Genomic DNA, 23,569 nt, shown 5'->3' with positions numbered 1-23,569 from the left:
CATAATTTAACAAAACAAACAGAAAAACAGCAAGAGTGTGTAAAATACAACACCATATAAAAAAAATGTAGGTAAAAAAGTATATAAAATACAAATTATGTATAACTTTAAAGCCTTAATATGATTCCAACAGGTGAGTTATATAACATATTAGATTTAACATTTTAGTTTAATGATCGGCTCCCGGACAGATGGGGGCGGTAAGGCTCCGTGTGGTTACCTTCAACGATGAAGAAGACCATTTGCATGGCAAACATGCAGAATATCTTCATGCAGTACAAAGTGTGGCGAAAGCATTGGGTTAAAGGTAAATCAGTGCTGGCAGCAGGAGTGAAGTTACAAAGTTCAGTGTGCACAGAAAAGTGCGACAGCTTGTAAGTGTTTGGTCGACATGGCTCAGTTTGCTCGTGTTTCGAGGTCTGTTGGTTTGATTACTCTCCAAAATCCGCCTGTCAACGCACTCAGGTGAGCTGCTTTTTGGTCGTTTTTAATGTTTCCTGTAAGAAGAAAAAGAAAATACTGTCATGCAATATGTTGGGTGGACGTTTCGTACAAAGCACTACAGGCGCATTAACCATCACAAACTTGCACAAGAAAATGTGCACACAAGTTAACTTTGCGCACAAAACAGAGTAACTTTTTGATATAAAGTTTGCATATATGTTGCAGTGCTTTTATATTGTATTTTTTGCATATATTGTTTGTTTTTAGTGTGGTTATTATGCATGCATTTTTTTGCTGTAATACCGTGATCTTGCACATACAAACTAATCCTGATCTGCTGGTCAATGAGCAGCTCTACTGGAGCACTTAGAGGTTTAAATGCCTTGCTGAAGGGCACCTCAATGGGGAAGGGGTTGCGTTAATATTGCACTTTATTCCATTTTATATAAATATATTCCATATAATCTGTGTCATATTCTAAATAATGCACATCTGCTGAATTTATGGTATTTTTTTTGTTTTACTGTCTCAAAGAAATTATACAATAAAATATGATTTTTTGTTTACATTGTGTGCCTCATATGTTTCTTATGTATGCACAATTTGTACTGTCCTTCCCACCCAAATGAAAATTTAAAGGGTAAACTTTTAAATCCAGATTCATGTGCTATTTTTAATACAGTGCAGTGGCGAGGCAAGGCATCGTCGACGCGGTGAAGAGAGCGCTCAGTGACCCAAAGGTGAAGTCTGTGGTCATCTGTGGACAAAATGGAATATTCTGTGGAGGTATGGATGTGTTTTCAATTTCCTGTAGCTACACAATGATGGCACAACTCCAGATCTGCCGTTTTCATTGTTACTTTCAGATGTAAACTGTGTGCAGTGTGCTGTTTCGACCCAGATAAGATTTTAGAAAACCTTGTAATCCAAATTTCTTCACAAACATTAAAAAAAGAAATGACTGCTATTCCAGGTAAACATGCTGCATTTGATTGAACTTGAATTTCAGTTTGTAATACATTTGAAGCACATTATTATTTATGTGCCAAATATATTAAGACTATATTTTACTGAACTATTTTCTATTGTTACACAACAGACATCTCCTAATTAAATGAATAAAAACGCTTAAGAGCATTTCTGGTCCAAAGCAACTTTGTAGATTTTAGTGTTAGAATTTGTGTCATGTTTTGGTCTTTAGTTGGATACTCTTCAACCTGAAAATGGCTTATATAAATATTTACTTTTTAAATTTTTATTAAATATACTGTAAGTGTTTGAGCTTAGGCAGGCTTACTGGTTTTTCTCGTTGCAAGTTACACGTTTCTCAAGTTGTCTGTTCACCAGTTCACCTTCCTTATCTCATGCATTGAGGGGCTATTCTGATGCATACCAAGTACAATATGTGTGTGTACACGCATGGATGTAGGGAGGCTGCAACCTTTTGCTATACAATACGTTGCTAGACTACTTTCTTCTTTTTGAAAGTTCTTTGTAGTTATTTCTGACACACCATTGAAGAATATTTCTATTATTTATACTTATTAATATGTTGAATTTATTGTAATAGGGGCAGACATCAAGGAGTTTGGGACGAACATAACCGGCCCTCCACTGGTACCCATGATCCATGCCATCGAGGCCTCAAACAAGCCGGTGGTGGCAGCCATAGAGGGAAGTGCTTTTGGCGGAGGCCTTGAGCTGGCGCTTGGCTGTCACTATCGAGTCGCACACTCTAAAGTTAGTTCATGCTTCAGATCACTGTCTGTCTCTGTCTGTCAGTGTCTCTCTAATGTCAGTGTCGAGCCGCATCAGTGTCTAACTGACAGCGTTGTTGAAGACTGAGGGGAGCGTTCATTAAATTGTTATTGAATGGTCATCAGGAATAGTTTATTAAGTAAAAAGTTTACCCTTCTGTGTTATAGAAAGTTGTCTCTGTGCAACCCCACACTGGTCAGCACCTTCCATTTATCAAACCTTTGTGTCCTTTCAGGCCAAACTGGGCCTTACAGAGGTGACTCTGGGTCTGCTGCCAGCTGCAGGGGGAACCCAACGTCTGCCAAGGCTCATCGGGGTCCCAGCTGCTTTAAACCTCATCACCACAGGTAACAAAGACAGGTTAACCTTGCATGACTTTTACAGACTTTTACAGAGTATACACTGAAAAACTATTCTTTAGATTGCCTTGGCAGAGTTGTGGATAGTGCACACACCCTGCACACGAGAGAGCAGCTGTTGTTACTGAGACATTGGTAGTTTATTCTGATGACCAGCAGAGGTCAGCATGTGTTTAGTTTGACAGTGCTTACAGCAGGAGAACCCATTTCTGTGCTTCAATGTGTAGATTATCTGAAATGTGCTTAACAATTGAATGTAGGCACAATTATTCATTTTTTAATTTGAAGGCCTTTATTTGATGTCAGACTCAAACAGGAGATTTTGCAGTTATACTGTACGTGTCCTAACCGCCTGAACGGCTCATTATTTCTCATTTAATAATCGTGAAATGTCACATGTCACCCATAAAGACCTTTGATGCCCTTCATGTATCCCACAGGCCGCCACGTGACTGCGGCTGAGGCACTGCAACTTGGAATAGTGGATCAGGTTACTGATCATAACGCTGTCGACGAAGCTGTGAAGTTTGCACTCAGTGTGGCAGGTGAGACAAAAAAAGATACCCAGAAGGTACCCACTGGTATAAAATGAACTCACTGTTCGTAGGTTTAAAAATTTACTCGGTGGAAGGAAGAGAATTCCTCCCAGAGCAGTTATTTTGGGCAAGTCCAACATCGAGAAGTGTCGATGTGCAGGTTGGGGAAGTCAAAGGAAGCATAAAACACGGCAGGCAGATCCTCCACCACAGAAGCCATAAATGTTTCATGGTTCTGTCAGATGTGCTCTGATGTCTTCACTGCTTTTGCTGTATTATTCAGAAGGGTGAAAAGGGACAAACTTTCCTAGAATATTAATAATGGGCTCTTGCTAGTCATGAGTGAGTCAGACTCATTTACCCAACGAATAGACAGCAAAGGTCCCTTCAGTTTACAAGAAATGATTTCTCAGTCTGTGCAAAGAGTAACCCAGTCAGATTTGAGTTTACTGACAGACAACACTAATAATTTTTGATTTATTGTATTTCCCTGACATGTTTTAAACCTCTTGTGAAGAAGATCCTTTAAAAAGAATTCTGCAACATGCATATTTCTGTATATATTACTTTGATTTCAAAGGAATGCATCTAAATTTGGGGGATATAAATAGCTTATTAAATAGCCAGCTATAGATGAGCTAAGCTTAGCAATACCACTGTCAAGCTAATATTTACACTACCGCCAGCTATAGATGAGCTAAGCTTAGCATAAAGACTGAAAGCAATAGGAAAGAGCTAGCCCGGCTCAGTCCACAAATGAAATTAAAGGTCCAGTGTAAGATAAGAAAGAAAGAAAGACGTGGAAAGTATTCATAACTACGATTTTATGCATGTATAACCACCAAAAAAATAAAAGAATGTTACTTAGAAATTAACTTTTTATATCTACATTGGGAGCGGGTCCTCGTCCAAGTGTTGTTTCTCCTTTACACTAGGAAGACAAGGGTGATGTGAAGAGATTGCAGTGCAGCAATTACGCCACTAGATGCAACTAAATCCTACACACTGGACCATTAACATGGTGTCTTCTTTGTTTAACACGTAGAAAAGAAAAAGGTATTTTGGACATTATGTTCCAGACTAATCCTTGGCAAGAGCCAAGCTATCAGTTGCCCCCTGCTGCCACCATTCTTGATGAGATGGCATCAAACATGTCATGTTATTTTCAGCAAAAATGTGAATAAGCTGCTAACCAAAAAAAAATCATCTGTTTCGTTTAGAAATGGTTTTACCCCTTTAGCATTGTGAATACACATGTATGTGTTTAACAGTGTCATAGTACATGAAGGGGAAGGTGCCTTGTCTCAGCAGATCACTGGTTGTAGAAGTGCCTTGGTTGTTTTGCAGGTACTTGAAAGGATGTTTCATGAATATAGTGCAGGTAGTAAGTTACTTGTTACACAGATGTCATCTTCAACTGTTTTCTCGCTAGTGCACTTGGCAGTAACAGACATTTAAAATGGTAAGAAGCCTGTTAGATCGCCTAATTTAGCACTTTTAGCAAACAATCTCACTACATCTTTGAGAAATGTCAACAGTTAAGTCTCCAGGATTGAATGTGAAACAACATTTTGAATATCAAAAGATTATATGCTTTTTTACTAATGCTTTTTTTTCTCTCTCTCCACACATCACTGCCAAGATGAGTGGGTGAGAAAGTGAGTGTTGTTAGTAAAGCTGAGGCTTAGCGTGAGTCAGACAGAGAAGCCAACAGCATACGAGATGGAAGATTTGAAGAGATAGGACTAAAATCTGTGGGAATCTTAACAGATACTCTCGGTCTTGAGTTGATTAGCAGCTGTGTTAAAGGGAGACATCGAATGTGCATCTAAAGTGGCACACAGAGCGAATGTTTGCGACATTGAGATGCACGGCTGGTGAGTCAACCAGCACAGAATAGATTTTAGTATGCAAACATAGAACAATAAACAGCTGTAAAGCTGGCACATGGGTATATATTTAAGAAAAGCAATTTGTTCACTTAAACCAATGCACCTGTGGGCTCATGCACATACACACACATCTACAGATTCAAATCTCAAAGCTGTTGACAAGATTAACTTTTTTTACCCCAGTAGTCTCAACATCTGCACGTTACATCTGTCAGGATGACCAGGCTTTCCCACACACTACACAACAAATCCATGGACACAGCTCAACCATTTACAGATTAACCGCTGTAATAATGCCCTCCTAAAGTACATTGCACTACCACACAGTATCTCATTGGCATTTCATTGTGGACATTTAAGTGAATTGAAATGACCTGCGCCAGTCAATCTTCTGCTGTTTTATTGATGCTGACTTAATTTTTATCAGACCAAAGTTGTTAGTTGTTGGACTAAGTGGAGATAACCGATCAGATACAGCTGCTGTCTCTTTAAGCTTTGCCATGGTGACCCAGTTTCTGGCCCAGACCCACGGCTGAGTGTAATTCAGTAAAGCTGTGAAGGATTCTGACAACTGTCTCATGTAATCATGTCAGAGGAGACAGAAATGAGAATTAAGATGCTTGAGGTTGCAGCAGGGTGGCCTTACCCTTCAATCTCATTGTTCCCAAGCTTAAGTCACCACCGACGGGAGGTTTTGTGTTGTCTTAAAGTTTTAAGACTAAATCTTCTCATGCAGTGTCACCTGGAAAATTGCTTCAGTATTGTGTTCACCAGCCTGAGAATCACAATCCATTTCCACAATTCACATTTAACCCACCAGTCTCCTTTTTCTCTCTTTCAAGTTGGAAATTTCCAAAATATTTTGCTTCTCTCTCTGTTTCAGACCTCTGTTATTCAAGGTGAACTGTAACAGTGCACTGGAAGAGTCACTTCAATTAACTTGAAAATGGTCTGTCAAATCACTCCGGTCTTAGAAGCTTCTCGGGTATCTAGTGATCGAGTGGCCAATTACATCCAGACTGAGCGCTGGCTGACAAACAGGAAAGAAGTGGAGAGAAGTGGTACTAATGGAAACTAGGAACCACTTTTAAGTTTAGAAAATGAAATCATGCAGGTATATTTGTACAGTAATGTTATTCCAGAGTACATTTTTGATTCACTTTACATGTTTCAGGTAAGTCGCTGGATGCCCGCCGCATAAGCACTTATCCGTGTCCTTGCCCATCTGATGTGGATGCTCTGTTTGAGGAGGTGATGCAGAAGGTGCGTCAGAGTGCCAGAGGAGCCATTGCACCGATTGCTTGCGTCCAGGCGGTACGGGCAGCCGCTACCCTGCCTTACTCTCAAGGCATGGAGCGTGAACAAGAGCTGATGGCCACTCTCTTCACCTCAGGCCAGGCCCGCGCTCTGCAGTACTGTTTCTTTGCTCAGAGAGCCGTTGGCAGGTGGAGCATGCCCAGTGGAGCCCGCTGGGACACAAGCAAGCCCAGATCTATACATAAAGCAGCTGTCATTGGTAAGATCTGCCTGAGCTTTCAATAAGCAAAAGCACATTGACTCATCAAGCTATCTGTGTGGCATCTCCATGTTGCCTATGGAAACAAAGCCCTCGTTTATAGTTTAGCTAAATGTAATCGGATGAACTTTCTCTTCCCTGCAGGAAGGATTGGATCTGTGACAATCTAGATGTGTGAAGCTCAGCAGCTTGTGCATTAAAATTGCAAGCTTTGGAAAAACTTTGCTCTGCCAGACTAAAACTATTTGCTGTCTAGGATTGTGTATGGCGCACAACAAATAATTTTCTGTCATACTTCTGTGGGCTGTCATTTTTCACGATCAGACATGTCTGTCACTGGTGATTCAGAGGTAATTTTGTCTGTAGTCACCATTTGTTTCTGTCCTCTTAAGGTCTTGGCACCATGGGGAGAGGCATAGCAGTGGCCTTGGCTCAGACAGGGTTGTCTGTGGTTGCTGTGGAGACCCAGGAGAAGCAGTTCATGGAGGCAAAGAAGATGGTATCAGGCATGATGGAGCGAGGGGCAAAGAGACATGGCACGGCTCCTCCGCTTGATAAGATCACTTATAGCCAAAACATCCAGGCTGTAGCAGACGTCGACCTGGTCATCGAGGCTGTGTTTGAGGACATGGCCCTAAAGGAGAAAGTCTTCCAGCAGCTGTCTACCATTTGTAAACAAGGTACTTTCCTGTGCACCAACACTTCTGCGCTAGACGTGGACCACCTGGCCTCTCAAACCCGTAACCCAGAGCTGGTGGTTGGGATGCACTTCTTTGCCCCAGCCCATGTCATGAAGCTCCTGGAGGTAGTGTATGGACCAAGGTCCTCTCCTCAAGCCGTGGCAACAGCCATGCAGCTGGGAAAGAAAATGGGCAAAGTCAGTGTGGCTGTTGGCAACTGCCGTGGCTTTGTGGGGAACCGCATGCTGAAGCCGTACCTCGAACAAGCTCTGTTCCTGTTGGAGGAGGGAGCTACACCTGAGTTGGTAGATGGAGCGTTGGAGGAGTTTGGTTTTGCCCTAGGTGTGTTCAAAATGTCCGACCTCTCTGGACTGGATGTGGGCTGGAAGGTCAGGAAGGGGGACGGGCTGGTAGAGCCTGGCTTAGCCTCAGGGCCATCAGCTAGAATCCGGCAAGGCCGCAGGTACAGCCCCCTGGGAGATCTGCTCTGTGAGCAGGGACGGTTTGGACAAAAAACAGGCCAGGGATGGTACCGGTATGACAAACCTGGCAGTCGGGTTGCTAGGTATGACCCTTGGCTGCACAGCTTTCTGGAGGAGTACCGAACCCAGCATGGCATAGTGGCACGACGCATAGACCAGCAGGAGGTGCTGGAGCGCTGCCTGTACGCCCTGATCAACGAGGGCTTCCGCATTCTGGAGGATGGAATAGCTGCAGGTCCCGAGGACATCGACATCATCTACGTGTTTGGCTACAGCTGGCCGAGGCACCGTGGAGGTCCCATGTTCTACGCCAGCATGGTGGGGCTGGCGAAGGTTCTGGAGAGGCTGGAGCACTATCACCAGGCTCACCCTGATGTGCCCTACATGCAGCCCTGCAACCTCCTCAGGAGGCTCGTGGCCAGTGGCAGCCCGCCTGTCCACAAGTGGAAAGAAGCAATCAAGAAACTCCGAAGCCAGCTTTAAATTTCAAATGTCCACAGCCAGCTTTAAAGCTCAGATACTTCAGTTTTAATCTCTTTAATCGAATAATGATCTTGTGATAGAGAGTCGATAAACTGCATATTGTTGCACTTTATAATAATATTGATATTTTCCTTATATGAATTATGGATGATACTGTCGGGGCCTTTTGTGCTTTCTGTGATTACTAATCACAATATCGCTGACTGTGAGCACACGCTGAGTTACCAGTTTATTAGATATATACAGCTAATGCTGACACTGCATGAGAGGTATTGATTGAACTTGCAATATATTGATTTTATTATTGTTTCTCATGTATGTAAATGAAATAAGAACTGCCTCAACATGAGCTTTACAATTCAGGGCTGTTGTATTACAAAGAATTAGACTTAACACATAATATATATATATAGAATATAGATATATATAATAGATATATATATATATATATATATTCCTGTTAACTCTTGAATACAGTGCATGCAAAAGAGATGATTTTACTATTTTTCCTGTATCAGGGTTGTTGGGTTATTCTTTTTACTGTATGTATAATGATACCTCATCATCTATCATCTGATTCTTCTCTAATAAATAAACGTATTATATACTCATCTACACTGTCTACTGTATTTACTCATTGTTTGGTCACTATATAGTGACATTTCATTTGATATGTTTCCTCCATAAAAGAAAGAAAATTGGTGTGTGTGTGTGAGTGTGTGTGTGTGTGTGTGTCTTGGGGTGTTCTTGCTGACCCAGCTGCAGCGGTGACAGCGGAGAGCTGTTACACACACAGCTTAACTGTTTGTGTATAAATCAATGGCTCGTTTCCAAAGAAATCTCACGCCTGGCATTGAGCAGATGTTGTGGTTGCCATCTAGCGGCTGAAAGCTCCGGCCTGAGCAGCTGGATCATACAGTATGATGCTCCATTTTGTCTACAACTACACTATTTCTGAAGCTTTCATTGGTTAATGGCAGATTTTTGCATGACCAAAAAAATAAAAAAATCTTGAGTTAAGAATATATTTGACTGCAATCCCCGTGGTTATATAATTAGCGGATTTTCAGAAATTATGGATGATTTGTGGACATTTTTTGGTGAATTTATGTCTTTCAGATCCACACTCTGATGTTATGGAGCTTTTTAAAGGGGTCGATGAAAGCCTGGGTGTGTGTTTGAAGTGCGCAGAGCAGCTGGCTTTGTGTTTGTGGACTCCTCCCGTTGTGTGATGAAGTTCAGATGCGCGCCGTTGTTCCGTACGCGCGTCACCGGCGCACAGAGGAGCTTCCCGACGCGAGGGGGAGGATGGAGAGATGTGTGGATCACGACCATGGGAGGTTTTGAATGTGACATTACACCTCCCTAATTGACGCTCTTCTTACTTTGACAGGATATGTATCCACCCTTTGTGTGAGCAGTAACACAGCTGCTCTGGATTCAGAGATCCGGCATCGTCTTTCGCGTCCGTCTTCCAGTTGAAAAGCTTCCAGGGCTACGTAAAACCGTAAATCCTCGGCTCGGTCCCTCGCGGTTATGTTGTAGTTTACTCGCACGGAAGCTTTGTGTTTTTTTTCATCCAGGAAATGTTGGCATGGCCGCCTCGGGAGCACAGAAGTGTCCGAAGAGTGAGAAGTTGGACGAGGCGCAGGCTCTGGCCAAGAGCTGCGCGGGGAGACCAGACTTCCTGCCTTGTGATGGACTCTCCATCTGCGCTACGCACAGCCACGGGAAGTGCTTCAAGCTGCACTGGTGCTGCCACTTGGGCTGGTGTCACTGTAAGTTTGTTTTTTTGAATATCTCCACAAATCTATCTCACTGTCACCATGCTGGAACAGTGCATTACTGTTTAATGTAAATCTACTCCAATTATCAGCCATTAAAGTACAATAATATAATGTACAGTGTATGCTGTGAATGCTGAAGCATCACTGTGTATCGACTATAAGAAAAAGGCAGAAAATGCAGCAGATGTGAACTGGATAAGCTGTTGTAAAATGTATCATGTGCCACATTATGAGAGGTTATGTAAAGATTTGCTGTCAGGGACTTTTTTTTCAGACATGTTCAGAGGGAACATCTGCTGCCTCAGTGGTCTTATTTTCAATATTTGAATAGATTTTAGTGTCTTGTTTGTATTCATTGCAATTATATCGAGGTCAAACTGAGAGTCACATCTGAGTCAAACCTTCAAACAGATGTCCTGGTATGAATAGTTAATGTTAGACAATGGAGGCTGCAAAATTCAGAAGCAGGGATGCTTCAGGGTCATGGTTTCAGTTTTTACTGTTACGTCTTTACTTGTTTCTTCTTCTTGGTTTTGTGTTTTTCTAGAAATGTCATATCCAGCACAACCTGCCAGTACTGTAGGTCACGGCTGGCAACGATTAAAACAGATTGCATCAGGGTAGTCCATCCATATTGTTTTCTGTCAGACATAATGTTGTTTTAAAGTTAAAATGTGCAAATTATTATAATTATTATGATGTTTTCCTGTAACTTCCTGTATCTGAATGATAAGTAATTCAACGTTAAATGCATTAAGGAGTGGAAAACACTAGAATAACTAAAATAATGAAATCATTGTTCATTAATAATACATTTTCTTTATGTCCGTGTCTTGAAGTGTACTTTGTATTGAACGTCAAGTAGGTCTATGGCTTATAGCATAATACATGCCAGGTCTTATATATCAAATCATGATTGTGTCCTTCAAAAGAAAGTCAACACACATCGTGCCTCCATCCTAAATATGAGAGCATACACTGTGCAAAAGAATCAAAAGAAGTGGACACAATATATAAAAAATATATTTCATTAAATCCACCGTCAACTTCCTTTACTTCCCTCGCTTTGTGACGTCAACACTTGAGTCACTACTTTCATTTCTGCTTCCAATGATGTCTTGTGACATTCTTCTGACATTCATTACTAATCACATGAAAAGACCAAAACCAACAACAACTTGATCCAAACAAGAATCTGCTGTTGTTGTGCCAAAGCCTGATACAGTAGCTCATTCCTCCGTGTCACAGACCATTTCTTCATCACGATGAAGATGGACACTATTTTTAGTCAATCCCACATACTCCAATCCAAGAGCAGTTAATACCCTCTAGTACACCAAATGTGTATTAATCCACAGCTGAAAATAGTCCCCCCAACAAATGCACTATTTGTTTCTGTTTGAGTAATGGTTGCTAAAAGCGACAGCGTTCTGCTGTTTTAGGAAATGATTTAGCCTTTTTTTTTTAAAAAGTCGAAGCTATGTTTGTGACCCAAATCTGAAGATGTATTGGGCTTGGAGCACACTTCAGGGAAAGGATGTTATTTAATAGAATTTGTTGACAATAAGAACAACAGTATATACTTATTTATATTGACTGTACTGGTACTAGAGCTCTGGGCAGCAGCTCCTCTCAAACCAGACATTTTTTTTGCACTTTGACAAGTGTCAAGTGGCATTTTCACCACCACTGTTCCTCAGACACTTTCTCTCCATTTGAACCTTTCTTGACCTGACACTCTGACACCACCGCAGAATCACAGTAGCGGATTGAAGGACCTGACAGGATGTCCATCTCCTTGTCGTGCCCTAATTTATCCCATCTCCGGCTGCCCTGAAAATCCTCAGATCAGTGTAAAATACAATCAGCCATCCACTCTGCACCAGGATGTCAGGGCTTATAGTGTGCAACTGCACACACTGTAATCATTGCCATGTAATCACTGGATTTAGATGCCTGCTTCCGACTAGAATGAGCCAAGCGATTTTGAAATATATGATGTTGCAGAAAAATGTATGAATTCTTTCCAGTGTTTACTATGTCACGTCCAGGGTTTTTGTTTCTCATCAAAGCCTGTTTATTGCTGTATCATTTGTAAACATTTAGACTTGCTCCTCCTTTGAAATATTCATCACTCTGGCTGAAAGTGTGCTGCACAATGATTGTGGGGCGCTTTACCTCCCTAATTTACTGCAGGCTTGCTGTGGCTATGCTATTGCTATGGTATAGAAGAAAGAGCCAGCCGCATCATTACGAAGCTTCTCACCTTCACATCTTTCTTTCCACTGTAATTCACAGGTTCCCCTCGCAGGACAGCCATGCACCACAGTGAGAATAAACCAGCTTAGACTGTTGAGTCAGGCAAATCCAGGGCACCACAGTGAGAAAAAGTATAGCAGTGTGCTCCTGCATGCGATACCCGTCTGCTCTGCCTTGCTCGCACCCTTCTTTCTTGCAATACATAGAAACGGCGGATGCAAAAGAGTGAGATGTTGTAAATTGGTACACCCTTATCTCGTCAAATTTTCATTTAGAACGTGCCCATGACTGTCGCCTGGAGTATAAACTTGTTCTGAAGCCGATAATTGTGAATTCACCACAGAGAGCGTTGCTAGACTGCCTTTTTTAATTACATCTTTAATAGGTTTTCAGGCAAACAAATACAAAAGGTCAGTGTGTAGTAAGACTTGGCTCAGCATTTAAATTCACAACCACAAATTGTTTTTATTACCTTACGCGTGGAGCAGTATGGGGTGATTACCTGTGACTGCCTTCTTCCATTTCCTATGCAAACAGAACATCTTCTGCTTGTCTTCCTCTCAATTTCTGCTCTCTGGCGACACTAATTATCGTTGCAGGGCTATAGCGAGAAAATAATGTTATTGCTTTGACAACCTTCCAGTAGTTTCCACTTAGATGTAGCTTTGTTAAACCTTTGGCTGAGAAAATGGGGAAAACTGGAATTGGATTTAGATAGAGGCAGTGTTCCCAGCTGGTGACAACATCAGTCCAAGCCTCTCATTAGTGGTAATTAGCTGTGTTTAGTGTCACCGCCAATATGTCATGTCTGATGAGAGCTTTTGCTCACAGCAACACTGGAACCACCTGGTCTGAATATTTTTTCTGTCTCTATCCTCTACTAACTGATTACAATTACCAAGCAGAGCAATGAATTACTCATTAAGAAAGTCTAACTGAGTCTAATGAGATCTGAACAGTCTTTTCTTGTACTCGTGTCAGCTCTAGTCTTGTATATTAAAACTTGTGTGTCTCGTGTAGGCACAAGAATGTGGGACGCTGTCTGTCAGACTTCCTCATCTCATCTGTAATGTAGCTGCAGCTTGCAACTATTTCTAAAGGGAAATATGAAGTCTTATTGGATAAAGGTCTGCCCTGTATTGATTGATTTGGTGACCGATTCAAAATGTACTGCAGTGCTGAATCAGAAAAGGCTTCACCTATTATTAAAGGATCAATATGTTGTCAGCACAGGCCCGAGGGAATGTGTTTTGATTGATTGTTCATGTTTGGGAACTACAGCACTTTATCCACTTTGGTGCTGCCTTGTTTCCAGTATTGAAAGACAAGCAGTCAAACAAAAGTTCAACAAGTTTTTCTTTTTTTTTTGCTATCGGTGCAGATTAAAGTCTGCCTTCATACAATACTGCATTCCCAGTTTGTGTTTACAGTTCCCTTATGGCTGCTCCACAAGAAAACACTGACACTGATAACAATTGTGGACTGAAAAAGAAAGCAACTTTGTGAGATACCCACTTGATTTGACAACGTTCAACTCGACTGAAGTTTTGAGCTGGACCCTAGAGCGCATATTTGCATCCAACAAGGTCACTTTAAAAAAATAAAAACTACTTTATCCCTTGTTCGAATTGATACAAATGCAACCCACATAGCCTAATTGTTGTTTTGTTCATTCCTGGTGCCTCTGTTATTTCACTCCAGTCACAAGGGTACCATGCTATTGTTCTAAAAAATGTTCCACCAGACCAGAAGCATTGTTCTGAAAATACACCCTCTGTTATCAAACCTATGTACAGTCGTCCCTCGCTATAACGTGGTTCACTTTTCGCGGACTCGCTGTTTCGCGGATTTTTTTAGTGTAATTTTGCATGCTTTTTTTTTTACAGCGTACTGTACAGTATGAACGCGCATTGTGTTCTGCGTCCTAAATTGGCTAAGGGAGAACCGCACATGTGTTCTGCGTCCTGATTAACTAAGGGAGTACTGTACAAAATGCGTGTAAAAAGGTGTATAAAAGTGTGTGGTTAGGGGTTTTACGGCCTTAAAACATGTATAATAATTGGAAAACTTACTTTGCGGATTTCGTTTATTGCGGGTTATTTTTAGAACGTATCCCCCGCGATAAACGAGGGACCACTGTACATAACTAAATAACTTACGTATTTATTTTAACCCAAACCATGATCTTTACCTAAACCTAACCAAGTAGTTTGGGGTGCGTGTACCAAACCACAACTTGGTCCTTTCCTTTATGAAATCAGTGAGGAAGTACCAAGAACTGCAGTTCTTCGAATGTCCACTTGAGGCTGGTTATAGAACAATTCAATCTCCATAAGTCCCCATGTTAAAATGTCCAACTTTACAGCAGAAATAAACATGTTTACAGCCTGGTACAGAAAACAGTGTTGGTCTCTAATTTCCTTGTTCATGACAACTGTACTGAGGATGAATTTATATAATTATATTATTCACCAATTAATATATTCAGATAGCATAATTAGCCACTTTGATTGACGGCTGAGTGCCATTACAGAAGGCTTGTTTGAGCACCCAGGCTTCTTTCAGCTCACCTCAGGTCCACCGCTGTTCAAAATCTTTGCTAATATTTAGATTAGGCAGAGGCAGGACTGCCAAGAAGGCAGCAGCCAGAGCCACAACACTTTTAAGAAAGCTGTGGTTGATGTCACAGATGCAGCATCCATATTTTATACTGTCAGTGGTCCAAATACACTAAGATATTAAAGGCAATCAACAAAGGGATTTTGGTTTCTGGATAACGGGCTGTCAGACAAATGGTCTTTCTGTCCAATGGGTCATTTTTTTGGACCATTGGGAGTTTCAGAATAATGACAAATTGACAAATTAACAGCCTTCATCCAGGATTCTTTCATGTATGATGATGAACCCAAATGCTACTTCTCAGATGGTTTGATAATTATACCCTCAGAGCAGCTTCCCTCGAAGAGAACAGCAATTTTCACAGGAAGACATTTTGACATGAAAAGCACAGGTGTGACTATAATGTTGGCTGAGTTTCCTTGAACTGCTTCAGTTTCAGGGTACTGGCAGTGTGACAGCGAGCCAGCACTGTCACACTGTCATGACTTACTGGGACACTTCAAAATGTCTGCTGTGAAAAGTGCTGATTGCCTTGTTAATTGATACTGTAGGTCAATCGAGCATCAATAGATCAACGTGATGGTGCATTTTACAAACGTCCCTCAGAGAGAGTACACGGCATAGCCTGTTGCACTCGCACACTGTGAAATTTGAATTTGTTATGATAATTACACATTGACTATTTCTTTTCTTTTTCTACAGACAAAGGGTTCTTTGAATTTTTGAATAAAAATGACATCCCTAGCGTGAGGACTGTGGATTTTCTTTGTAGTTGCATCAAGAAAACCTCACAGTCAGTATTCATACTCTTTAAGTACATTTAGGCATGTGAGGTAGAAGAGATCAAACCCTATCCTTGAAGCTTAATGTTCACTATGTATGCATAAGAAAAACTGTCTAGAGGATTGCTTTTTTTTCACCATGGCGACAGAATAAACATTGGATTTCAAACTGGCTGTAGGTCAAGATCAGCCTTTTTGGCTCTGGAGGCATGAAACAGGAAACAGGAAAGGAGTTTCACATAATGCTGCATCAGGCCGTCCCCTCTGCTGAAACCTGAAACTTGTGTTGTTGTGTCCCTGGCTGCAGCCCCCTTTGTCAGCCAGAGCACAAAGAGCAGCGGATGTGTGAGCGCACTATATCCACAAGCCAAACGGGTGCTGCCGACTGTTGATAAATGATAACAATCAGCTAAAATGATTGTTTTGGTTCACTTGACTTTGCAAATATTCAGCTTTAAACTGGTGTGTCGCATTTACAGTAGATCTACTCGGGCTGCTTTGGCTCAAACACAGTAAAAGTCAAACTGAGGGGGTTGTTAATGACTCAGTCTCTGCAGAGGCTTTTGATAAAAGCCATTATTAAAACAACATAATCTGTGTGACTGCCGTGCCCATCCATCTTGACTACATGTTGAGTCTGTCGACAATAAACCTCGTTCTCAAAGTATTTTCCTTCCAGCTGCAGTCTGCGAAGTGACAGTGGAGCAGAGCTGAAATTTGAAAGAGTGGTGAAGCTCTGTGAGAGAAAGTGAGACACTGTGAGGCTCTATGCGACATTATTCAGAGGCTGTCTTCTGTATTGAGGCAGACTGTGCAGCCGGTGGCTAGCCACAGGCCCAGGAGAGAGCAGAGAAGGTATGCAAGATGGAGACAGGTGGGAGCAGAGGATTTAGAGCTCCTCGTATCTCCTCTCATCTATTCCTTCCTCTAAAGAGCAATCTGTCACATCCCAGGAATGAGCTGCCTGTTCTTCCGCTGTCTCATTAACCTCTTGAACTCTCAATTTCCCCCCATGAATGTACTTTAAAAACATCCTTTTGCTGTATATAATAGTCTCTATCTCCTTGTTCCAACACTTAGTTGAAGCTAATTGATTCATACACTGACTAAACTGAAGAATCCCAAGTTTCCCTGATATGTGTTGAATATATTTGTGCTATTTTGACACCTTGGGACACCTTTTTTTCTATTTTCACAAAGTTAATTTCTCAACTGTAAAAAAAAAAAGGCGAAGAGTCACCTCTGCTGCTTTTAAACTGTAGATATCCTGAATTCTTGATTATATTTTTGTAATGAAGACCCTTATTTAGATCTCTTACATCCCCCTTCAATGCCCTTCATTCGCCCCCCGGTGAACTTTCTGCTTTCAGCTACATTTAATGATAACGTGATGAAAGGCTTTCGAGCTCGGAAAAAAAAAGAAGTGAGGAGTCATTCACCTTACTCAAAGAGCAACGCGTTCTGTGGCTGCATATTATTCTGATCTATAGAGGCTGCTGTTGATGGAAAACACTGTGCCTGTGTTTCCTCTGCAGTTGGTTTTTCTCTGTATGATTGTAGGTGTAAAGTGGTGGGTCTGCAGAGAAGCTCCTATTTTTGATTCTGACTCAAAACCCTTACATTCACTGTTGATGCTTCTTATTCTGTCAGACTTCACCATAGCAGAGCTGGAAATGTCTCATGATGCCATGTTGTCTTTGTTCGGCCAGTTATCTTAACAGAGAAAATATAAAATACATCACCGGTAGCTGTTTTATTTAAGAAGATACAGTTTAAGATATATTGACGATATTCCACATTTTGCACTCCCATCAAAAGACCATCAATGACTTGATCCTGCTAACGAGTACTTTCTGTGCAGCCAGAGCCTGATATAGCTTATTCCACTGTGCCATAGACCATCACTGTCAAAAAAACTAGTAAATACACATGCTTGCACTGTGTGACATCCATGAACATGGCACTGATTCAATCCCACATACACCTTCCTGCTGCTGTAAATACTCATAGCACACTAAATCCCACACAAATGCACCATTTTCTCTTGTTTAAGTAACATTTGCTTGAAACTACACTGCTCAGCTGTTTTAGTCTTATATTCATGACCTATTTTTAATGACTTAACATCTTCAGTAGTAACCAATGGGTCTCTGGCTGAGAGCCACAGGTCAAAAAGTGTTGAGAAATGAACTAATACATTGTTGGTTTTGGTCTTTTTTTATTGGATTTGTTGGCGATAGGAAAAATATAACATCGGTTTTATGCTTTATGTTGTATGTTGTGCATTCCTACTGTTCAGGAAAGAAACACAACTTAAAAACTCCACAAGTCACCTTTAAAATGATCATCAAGTAGGCTATGCACAAGTGAGTCAGTCCTTTAGGGCTGCATCTAACTGTTTGCATTAATGACTGATTTGCTGATTATGTTCTTTCATTTAGTCTTTAACATGTCAGAAAACAGTGAAAAACATTTCTTAGAGCCTTAGGTGATGTCTTGTTTTGTCTAATAGCTAGTCAAAACTCTTAAAATATTCAGTTTACGTTCATGTATTACACAAAAAATTTCTGGTTAATTATTTGGTTATCAAAATAATGCCTGATTAATTTTCTGTCAGTCAACTAATTGCTGCCGTTGTAGGTGCCATGAATACAGACTGAAGACAGTGTCTGTAATTAACTACTGCCACCTATAGTACTAATTTAACCCACAGTACTTTAGAGCATGTAGTTTTGTTCACTCTTCTTTTGTCTTTTCTGCCAGATTAAGTGAGATTAATCTCATAACATATTGTCCTCTGGGACTGACAGAAACAGTGATATTTCTGATTTATCGCAAACCAATTCTGCATTCTGCAGGCACCTTGTGAATCGACAGACGGGCTGTGTTCCTTCTGCAACGCTGCTGAAGACAGCCAGTGTTGGTGCAGTGATAGCTCCATATGTCTGTCTTGTTTTGTTGTCTTCCTGTGCATCTGTGTGTCCCCTGCTATTGCTTTTGGTATTTGGAAAATCCAGATGGATTAATGCAATTAGATGTAATATGCTAAAAACCTAAATGTCAACACATTACCTTCTTTGGCTTGAGCTCCCATTTCGTTGCCGCTATCTTGTCTGCCTGAATTGGCTCATCTCGGTCTGAACATGGACCATTGAGTTTCTCTCATTAAAGAGAGGACGGCTACTCTTCTCCCTTTTGTCTGGATCAACATTAGCTACTGTGTTTACAAAGTGTACAACTGTCACGCTTCAGTCAAGGCCTCTTTTAATTGCTTCACATGGGTGAATAATGCAGTTTTGTGTCCTTTTATATAAAGAGCTGGTCAGCTGATTTACCTTAAATAATCTGTACTAGAAACTCTCTTTGTTCATTCAGCAATGTGTCTCCTCCGCTTTAAAGTAGTCTGATATTTTCAATGTAACCAGGGAAAACATTTTGATTGAATGGGGACCCCAGCCAGCGAAACAAAAGACAAGGACACAGAGTGAGAGGAAGTGATGCGTAGGCTTGTCATCTTCTGTAGTTTCACTCTCTCTCCGGGGAGCCAGTTAAACACACATCTGAACCACACTATTCAGGCAGCTCAGAGTTGGAGGCAGTGGGCTGCAAACAATGAGTAACATTTGGGAGCAGTCATTTTGCACAATCACCCCAGTACACGAGTTGCCAAAATGGGAGGCATAACTCACACGGAAGGCGTTTGAAAATTTGTTTATGAATATGGCCACTTTAGAGAGCAAATTTATGGCCTTTATCTAAATGAGGATTTATGTGACACTATCGCCCGTTGTGTTAGTAACCCAGATGTAACTCGGCAGCACGTCATGATTTCTGAGCTGCAAATGTTGCAAGGCTTCTGTATGTTATTTCATTATTTTTTAATTAAGTCTTTGTCTCTGAGGGTCATAAAATGATTACTATGCTTGTCTGGATGTCCTGAAATTTAAACTATGTTCCAGTCTGGCAGCAGCTCTGCCTCAGCTGGTGGTGGCGAGGCAGGTATTTTTGCCCTCGGCAGCATGAACTGCTTTGTGATGTGAAAATTGCTGCAGCCTCCAAGAAAGGACAGATGAAAGGTTGCCACAGACACATTATATACTTTTGCCTCCCAACCCACTTTTGGCATCATCCAAAACAGTGTCCTTGATGGAGACTGACACAAAACATGTGTTTATGCACTATTAATATTACTATTAGAATTCTCTTCTAGCTACAATGACCTGATAGCTGATGGTAAAATGTGGTTTCATGTGATGGGGGAGAGAGAGAGCTGTATGTGTAGATTGATGCCGTGACATGTTATGAAATATATTTTTTATTTCACTGTGTGTATTTTAAAAGCAAAGAACATATTTGCATAAAGTACAATTTCAGTGTGCATTAAAATGTCACTGTCCTGTTGTTTCAGTGTTTCCACATCGTGCCATAGTTTGAATTTATTAACTTTTTTATTTATTCAACTTAATAGAAGCTGCATTTCGGGCTTTTGTTGGCTGCTTTGGGGCAGTGGAAGATATATATATATAAACACAACACTGACATATTATTACCTTTTTATGGTGAATATATTAACAAAGTGCTGTTTATTAAAAACATTAGGCCAGCATGTTCCCACAATATAGTTCCTTATTGGGAGTTTTGTGTCTGGCAGTCTGATAAATAGTAAGTTTCTGTTTTGGGTCTTAACCATCTCCTGAGGGAAATATCTGACTCTTTATAGCTGCTGAATGCTTCGCTGTGTTCACCAGCTCGTCTCTAGCTGTGTTTGTCTACTGTTTGGTGCTGAGCAGGTAGTATACTGTGGATTAATCAGACCTTTTTTCTTTATTTTCTTCTTCTTCTTTTTTTTTTTGCTGAAAACAGCTTCCTGCTGCGTCTGAAAATGACACTCCTGAGAGTGAACCAAATAGTGAAGACGCAAGCTCAAAAACTAGCACTAATGAACTGGCAGGTGCTACAGTGTTCTTGGGAGCTGCTACACATGCTACACTAATCTAAATGTTGGTTATAGCAAAAAATAAAATCAAAAACTTGATTTGCTATTCTCTCTCTAAATAATGAAAATAATTTTCTGTATTTTTTCCTCTCTCTTTAGGCAAGTATGTCTATCAGCCCATGACCAATGTGTGCCAACTGCCTAGCACAGCTGTGCCTCCTGCTGGGACAGAGTACACTAACACCATGGACCTGTCCCTCTCTCTGGCTGAGCGCTTCCTGAAGCTTGCCCCCTGCTTCCAGTCCCCGCCTCACTTGGAGTCGCCCAAGTACTGCGTCATCGCAGATTTGTTTGTGGATGACTACATCGTGAAACGCATTAACGGAAAGATGTGCTACGTGCAGCGCCCCCCGCCTCCCTTACCGGAGCCACCTCATCCCCCTACACCTCCAACACCTGCTCTCTCTACGCCTCAGATGCCCCAAAATCCCACTCAGCCCCGGCAACCAGTGAAGCCAACACCGCCAACCCAGCACACACCTGCACCCGCACCTGTGCAGCCAGTCCAGCAGGTGCACACTGAACACAAACATCCCTCCCCCGTGGATAAGATAAAAGGCCCTAAAATGGATCACTGCTCCTCTCCTTCCAGCTCCGAGGACTCTGGCATCAACGCTCTAGGTCTGCACTACCTGGAGTCCTGCGAGGACGAGAGTGAGGAGGAGGAGGACGACGAGTTGAGCACAGATGGGAACTCCAGCCCTGGCAGCCTCTGGGATCAGGATGACTGTTCTCTGCTCTCCCCCTCCAAGTCTATGATAGAAATCATTGAAAAGATCGAAACAACTGTGTAACTGACACAATATCGACATAGACGCCAGCTGTGAGGGAGCACGATCTACAGAGCCGCATCATATTACATAGAATAACACTGGAGGTTTTTATTCTACATGGACCAAGAGGACGCAAGCCCCTCTCTAACGCTTCATCAGGCCTTGGCCGGGTTGTTTGAGATTGAATTTGTTTTCCTGCAGGCTCACACACAGCATCTCCTCTGTCCACATCCCCTGCATGGACTGAATTTCTAGAAATTATTATGATACAGGAGAAATAGGAAGCACAGAAATATCAAGCACATGCACAGTGGACCAAATGGACCGATTACCTGGTAATTATACAGTGACAAATCTGTAATACATAATGAAACTCTAATAGTAGGTGCACGTCCATCAAAGGAAAGACTTTTTTCTGATACTTCCTTTAGGTATATATTACTGGAGCTAAATTATGTATGAGTAAAGGTGGTATGAGTAGGTTGTGTTAAGATAATGAGCAGTTTAATTGTTAGCCTTCTCCAGTTGACAATCTGGCAGTCAGACTTAAACCTAATTCAGCTTTTGAGAGTCAGATAAACCTGCCATTTTCTTGTTCTCTGGTCAGTGGCTCCACCCACACACATTAATAATTCTGACACTTCAGCATATTAAGTACAAGGCCAACTACCTCTCATGGGCCTTAAGCACATCAGCCTTTTTACCCGTTAATTACTCAACTCCAAGCTGCAGGGACACACCTGCTTTTATCACATTAATAACACAGTTTGTCTGCACTTTACTGCCACCAACACGAGCGGTAGGCAGGTAGGTAGGTCAGTGTTTGACAATCAAGAATTACACAGAAGCACATTCCTATACTGTACCTGCCAGCGAGAACCAATGATACTCTTTTAGCTTCTAAATAAAACATTAACAAATTGTTCTGACCAACTTTTCTGGTCAAGCTGCACTGAACTACAGTGCTGCTCAAGGTTTGTATTGACCTCTATTAGCAGCCAAGAAATTGAATAGCATGGAAGTTTCCCTGGCAGAGTTACAGTGACAAATGTAGGAGTCACGTCGTCACAGCAGAAACTAGTATAACACCTAGTGAAGAAGGAATATATCTAATATATATATATGCATATGCATATACATATATACATATGCATATAAACTTATATAATAATAAAACTGCATTGTTATTTGCTTTTTGGCCTTGACGGTGAAATGTCTTGTGATGCCAGCTGAAAAGGGGGAGTGTGGGAAAGTTGTGCAGGATAGGCTAGTCTAATATTTTACAGTTACTTTGTGCTTGGGGGGGCAGAAACATGTCACTAAAAGCACCTATAAAAGGAGATTTAAGTATGGAATAGGATGCTGAATAGGTGTTGTGATGTTGTAATGGACATGATGTTATAGGAAATACACTCGAATATAAAATTAGTGGGACAGCCCCTTATTAGTCAGTTAGTAAAATGAAGATGGGCTGGGTCTTTTTTTTTTTATGTTTAAAGATTTCTTTTTTTTTCTCCTGGAGAGTTATCTGCAAAAATCACTAAAATATTCACAGATATGTATTGCTACAATGCTACACTAGATGTTAAAAACAAAAATTTTGCATGACTGCATTTATTTGCAGAAGTCCCTCATGTGTTGGAAACCAATTGAACAAATTTGTGATTCAGAGTGTTCACAGAGCGGACAAATCCTGTAACTGTTATTCAAATAAAATGTTTTTTTATTCAGGGACCGCCCTCGACATTACACTGAACACAGTCCCTCTTAATGCCGTTAGAACATGTCTTTTTGTTCTTATTATTGTTATATTATTTTCATATGAATAAATCTTAATGAAACTCACTTTTTGTCCTCCATCTGTTTGTCTTTTGTAGCTGGTGGTTTGAAGCATGTGTGAATTTTCCTGTAAAAACAAAGTTTAAGTCTCCTTTGAGAAGCATTCAGACTTCCTCCACCTGACACGCAGATGAATAATGCTCTCCAGAGATTGGGCAGGATTGCAAAGTAAACCAAGAGATACACTAAAACTGAGTCATTACTTTAGCTGTGGTTGTTTGTCTCCTCTGACATTTTGTTTTTGTTTCTCTCATTCCCTCCTTTGTTTTCTCACATTGTACTGCATTCAAGTGAAATAAAACCAAAACAAGTGGAAGAGTTCGGACTGGAGAACATTAAAATATGACCTGCGCCTCAATTTTAG

The 23,569-nt window shown here is 41.1% G+C and overlaps 2 protein-coding genes across 2 annotated transcripts; both read left to right on the top strand.

Annotated features, from left to right (window-relative positions):
• Positions 1 to 221: 221 nt before the first annotated feature.
• On the top strand, positions 222 to 8,544 carry ehhadh (enoyl-CoA, hydratase/3-hydroxyacyl CoA dehydrogenase). The gene is made up of 7 exons (XM_019270582.2): positions 222 to 465; positions 1,127 to 1,230; positions 2,015 to 2,184; positions 2,438 to 2,549; positions 3,002 to 3,106; positions 6,164 to 6,505; positions 6,898 to 8,544. The coding sequence occupies exons 1-7, from the start codon at positions 392 to 394 to the stop codon at positions 8,148 to 8,150; spliced, it is 2,160 nt and encodes a 719-aa protein (XP_019126127.1). The 5' UTR covers positions 222 to 391; the 3' UTR covers positions 8,151 to 8,544.
• An 834-nt stretch (positions 8,545 to 9,378) lies between these two features.
• zgc:162707 (UPF0524 protein C3orf70 homolog B) lies at positions 9,379 to 23,211 on the top strand. The gene is made up of 2 exons (XM_010730928.3): positions 9,379 to 9,928; positions 20,693 to 23,211. The coding sequence occupies exons 1-2, from the start codon at positions 9,745 to 9,747 to the stop codon at positions 21,385 to 21,387; spliced, it is 879 nt and encodes a 292-aa protein (XP_010729230.1). The 5' UTR covers positions 9,379 to 9,744; the 3' UTR covers positions 21,388 to 23,211.
• The last annotated feature ends 358 nt before the right edge of the window (positions 23,212 to 23,569 follow it).

This window comes from Larimichthys crocea, chromosome XVIII (genome assembly GCF_000972845.2).
Source record: "Larimichthys crocea isolate SSNF chromosome XVIII, L_crocea_2.0, whole genome shotgun sequence".
In the NCBI taxonomy this organism is placed as follows: Eukaryota; Metazoa; Chordata; class Actinopteri; family Sciaenidae; genus Larimichthys; species Larimichthys crocea.
The sequence above is the reverse complement of the archived record's forward strand: the minus strand, read 5'-3'. Positions and strand labels throughout refer to the sequence as shown.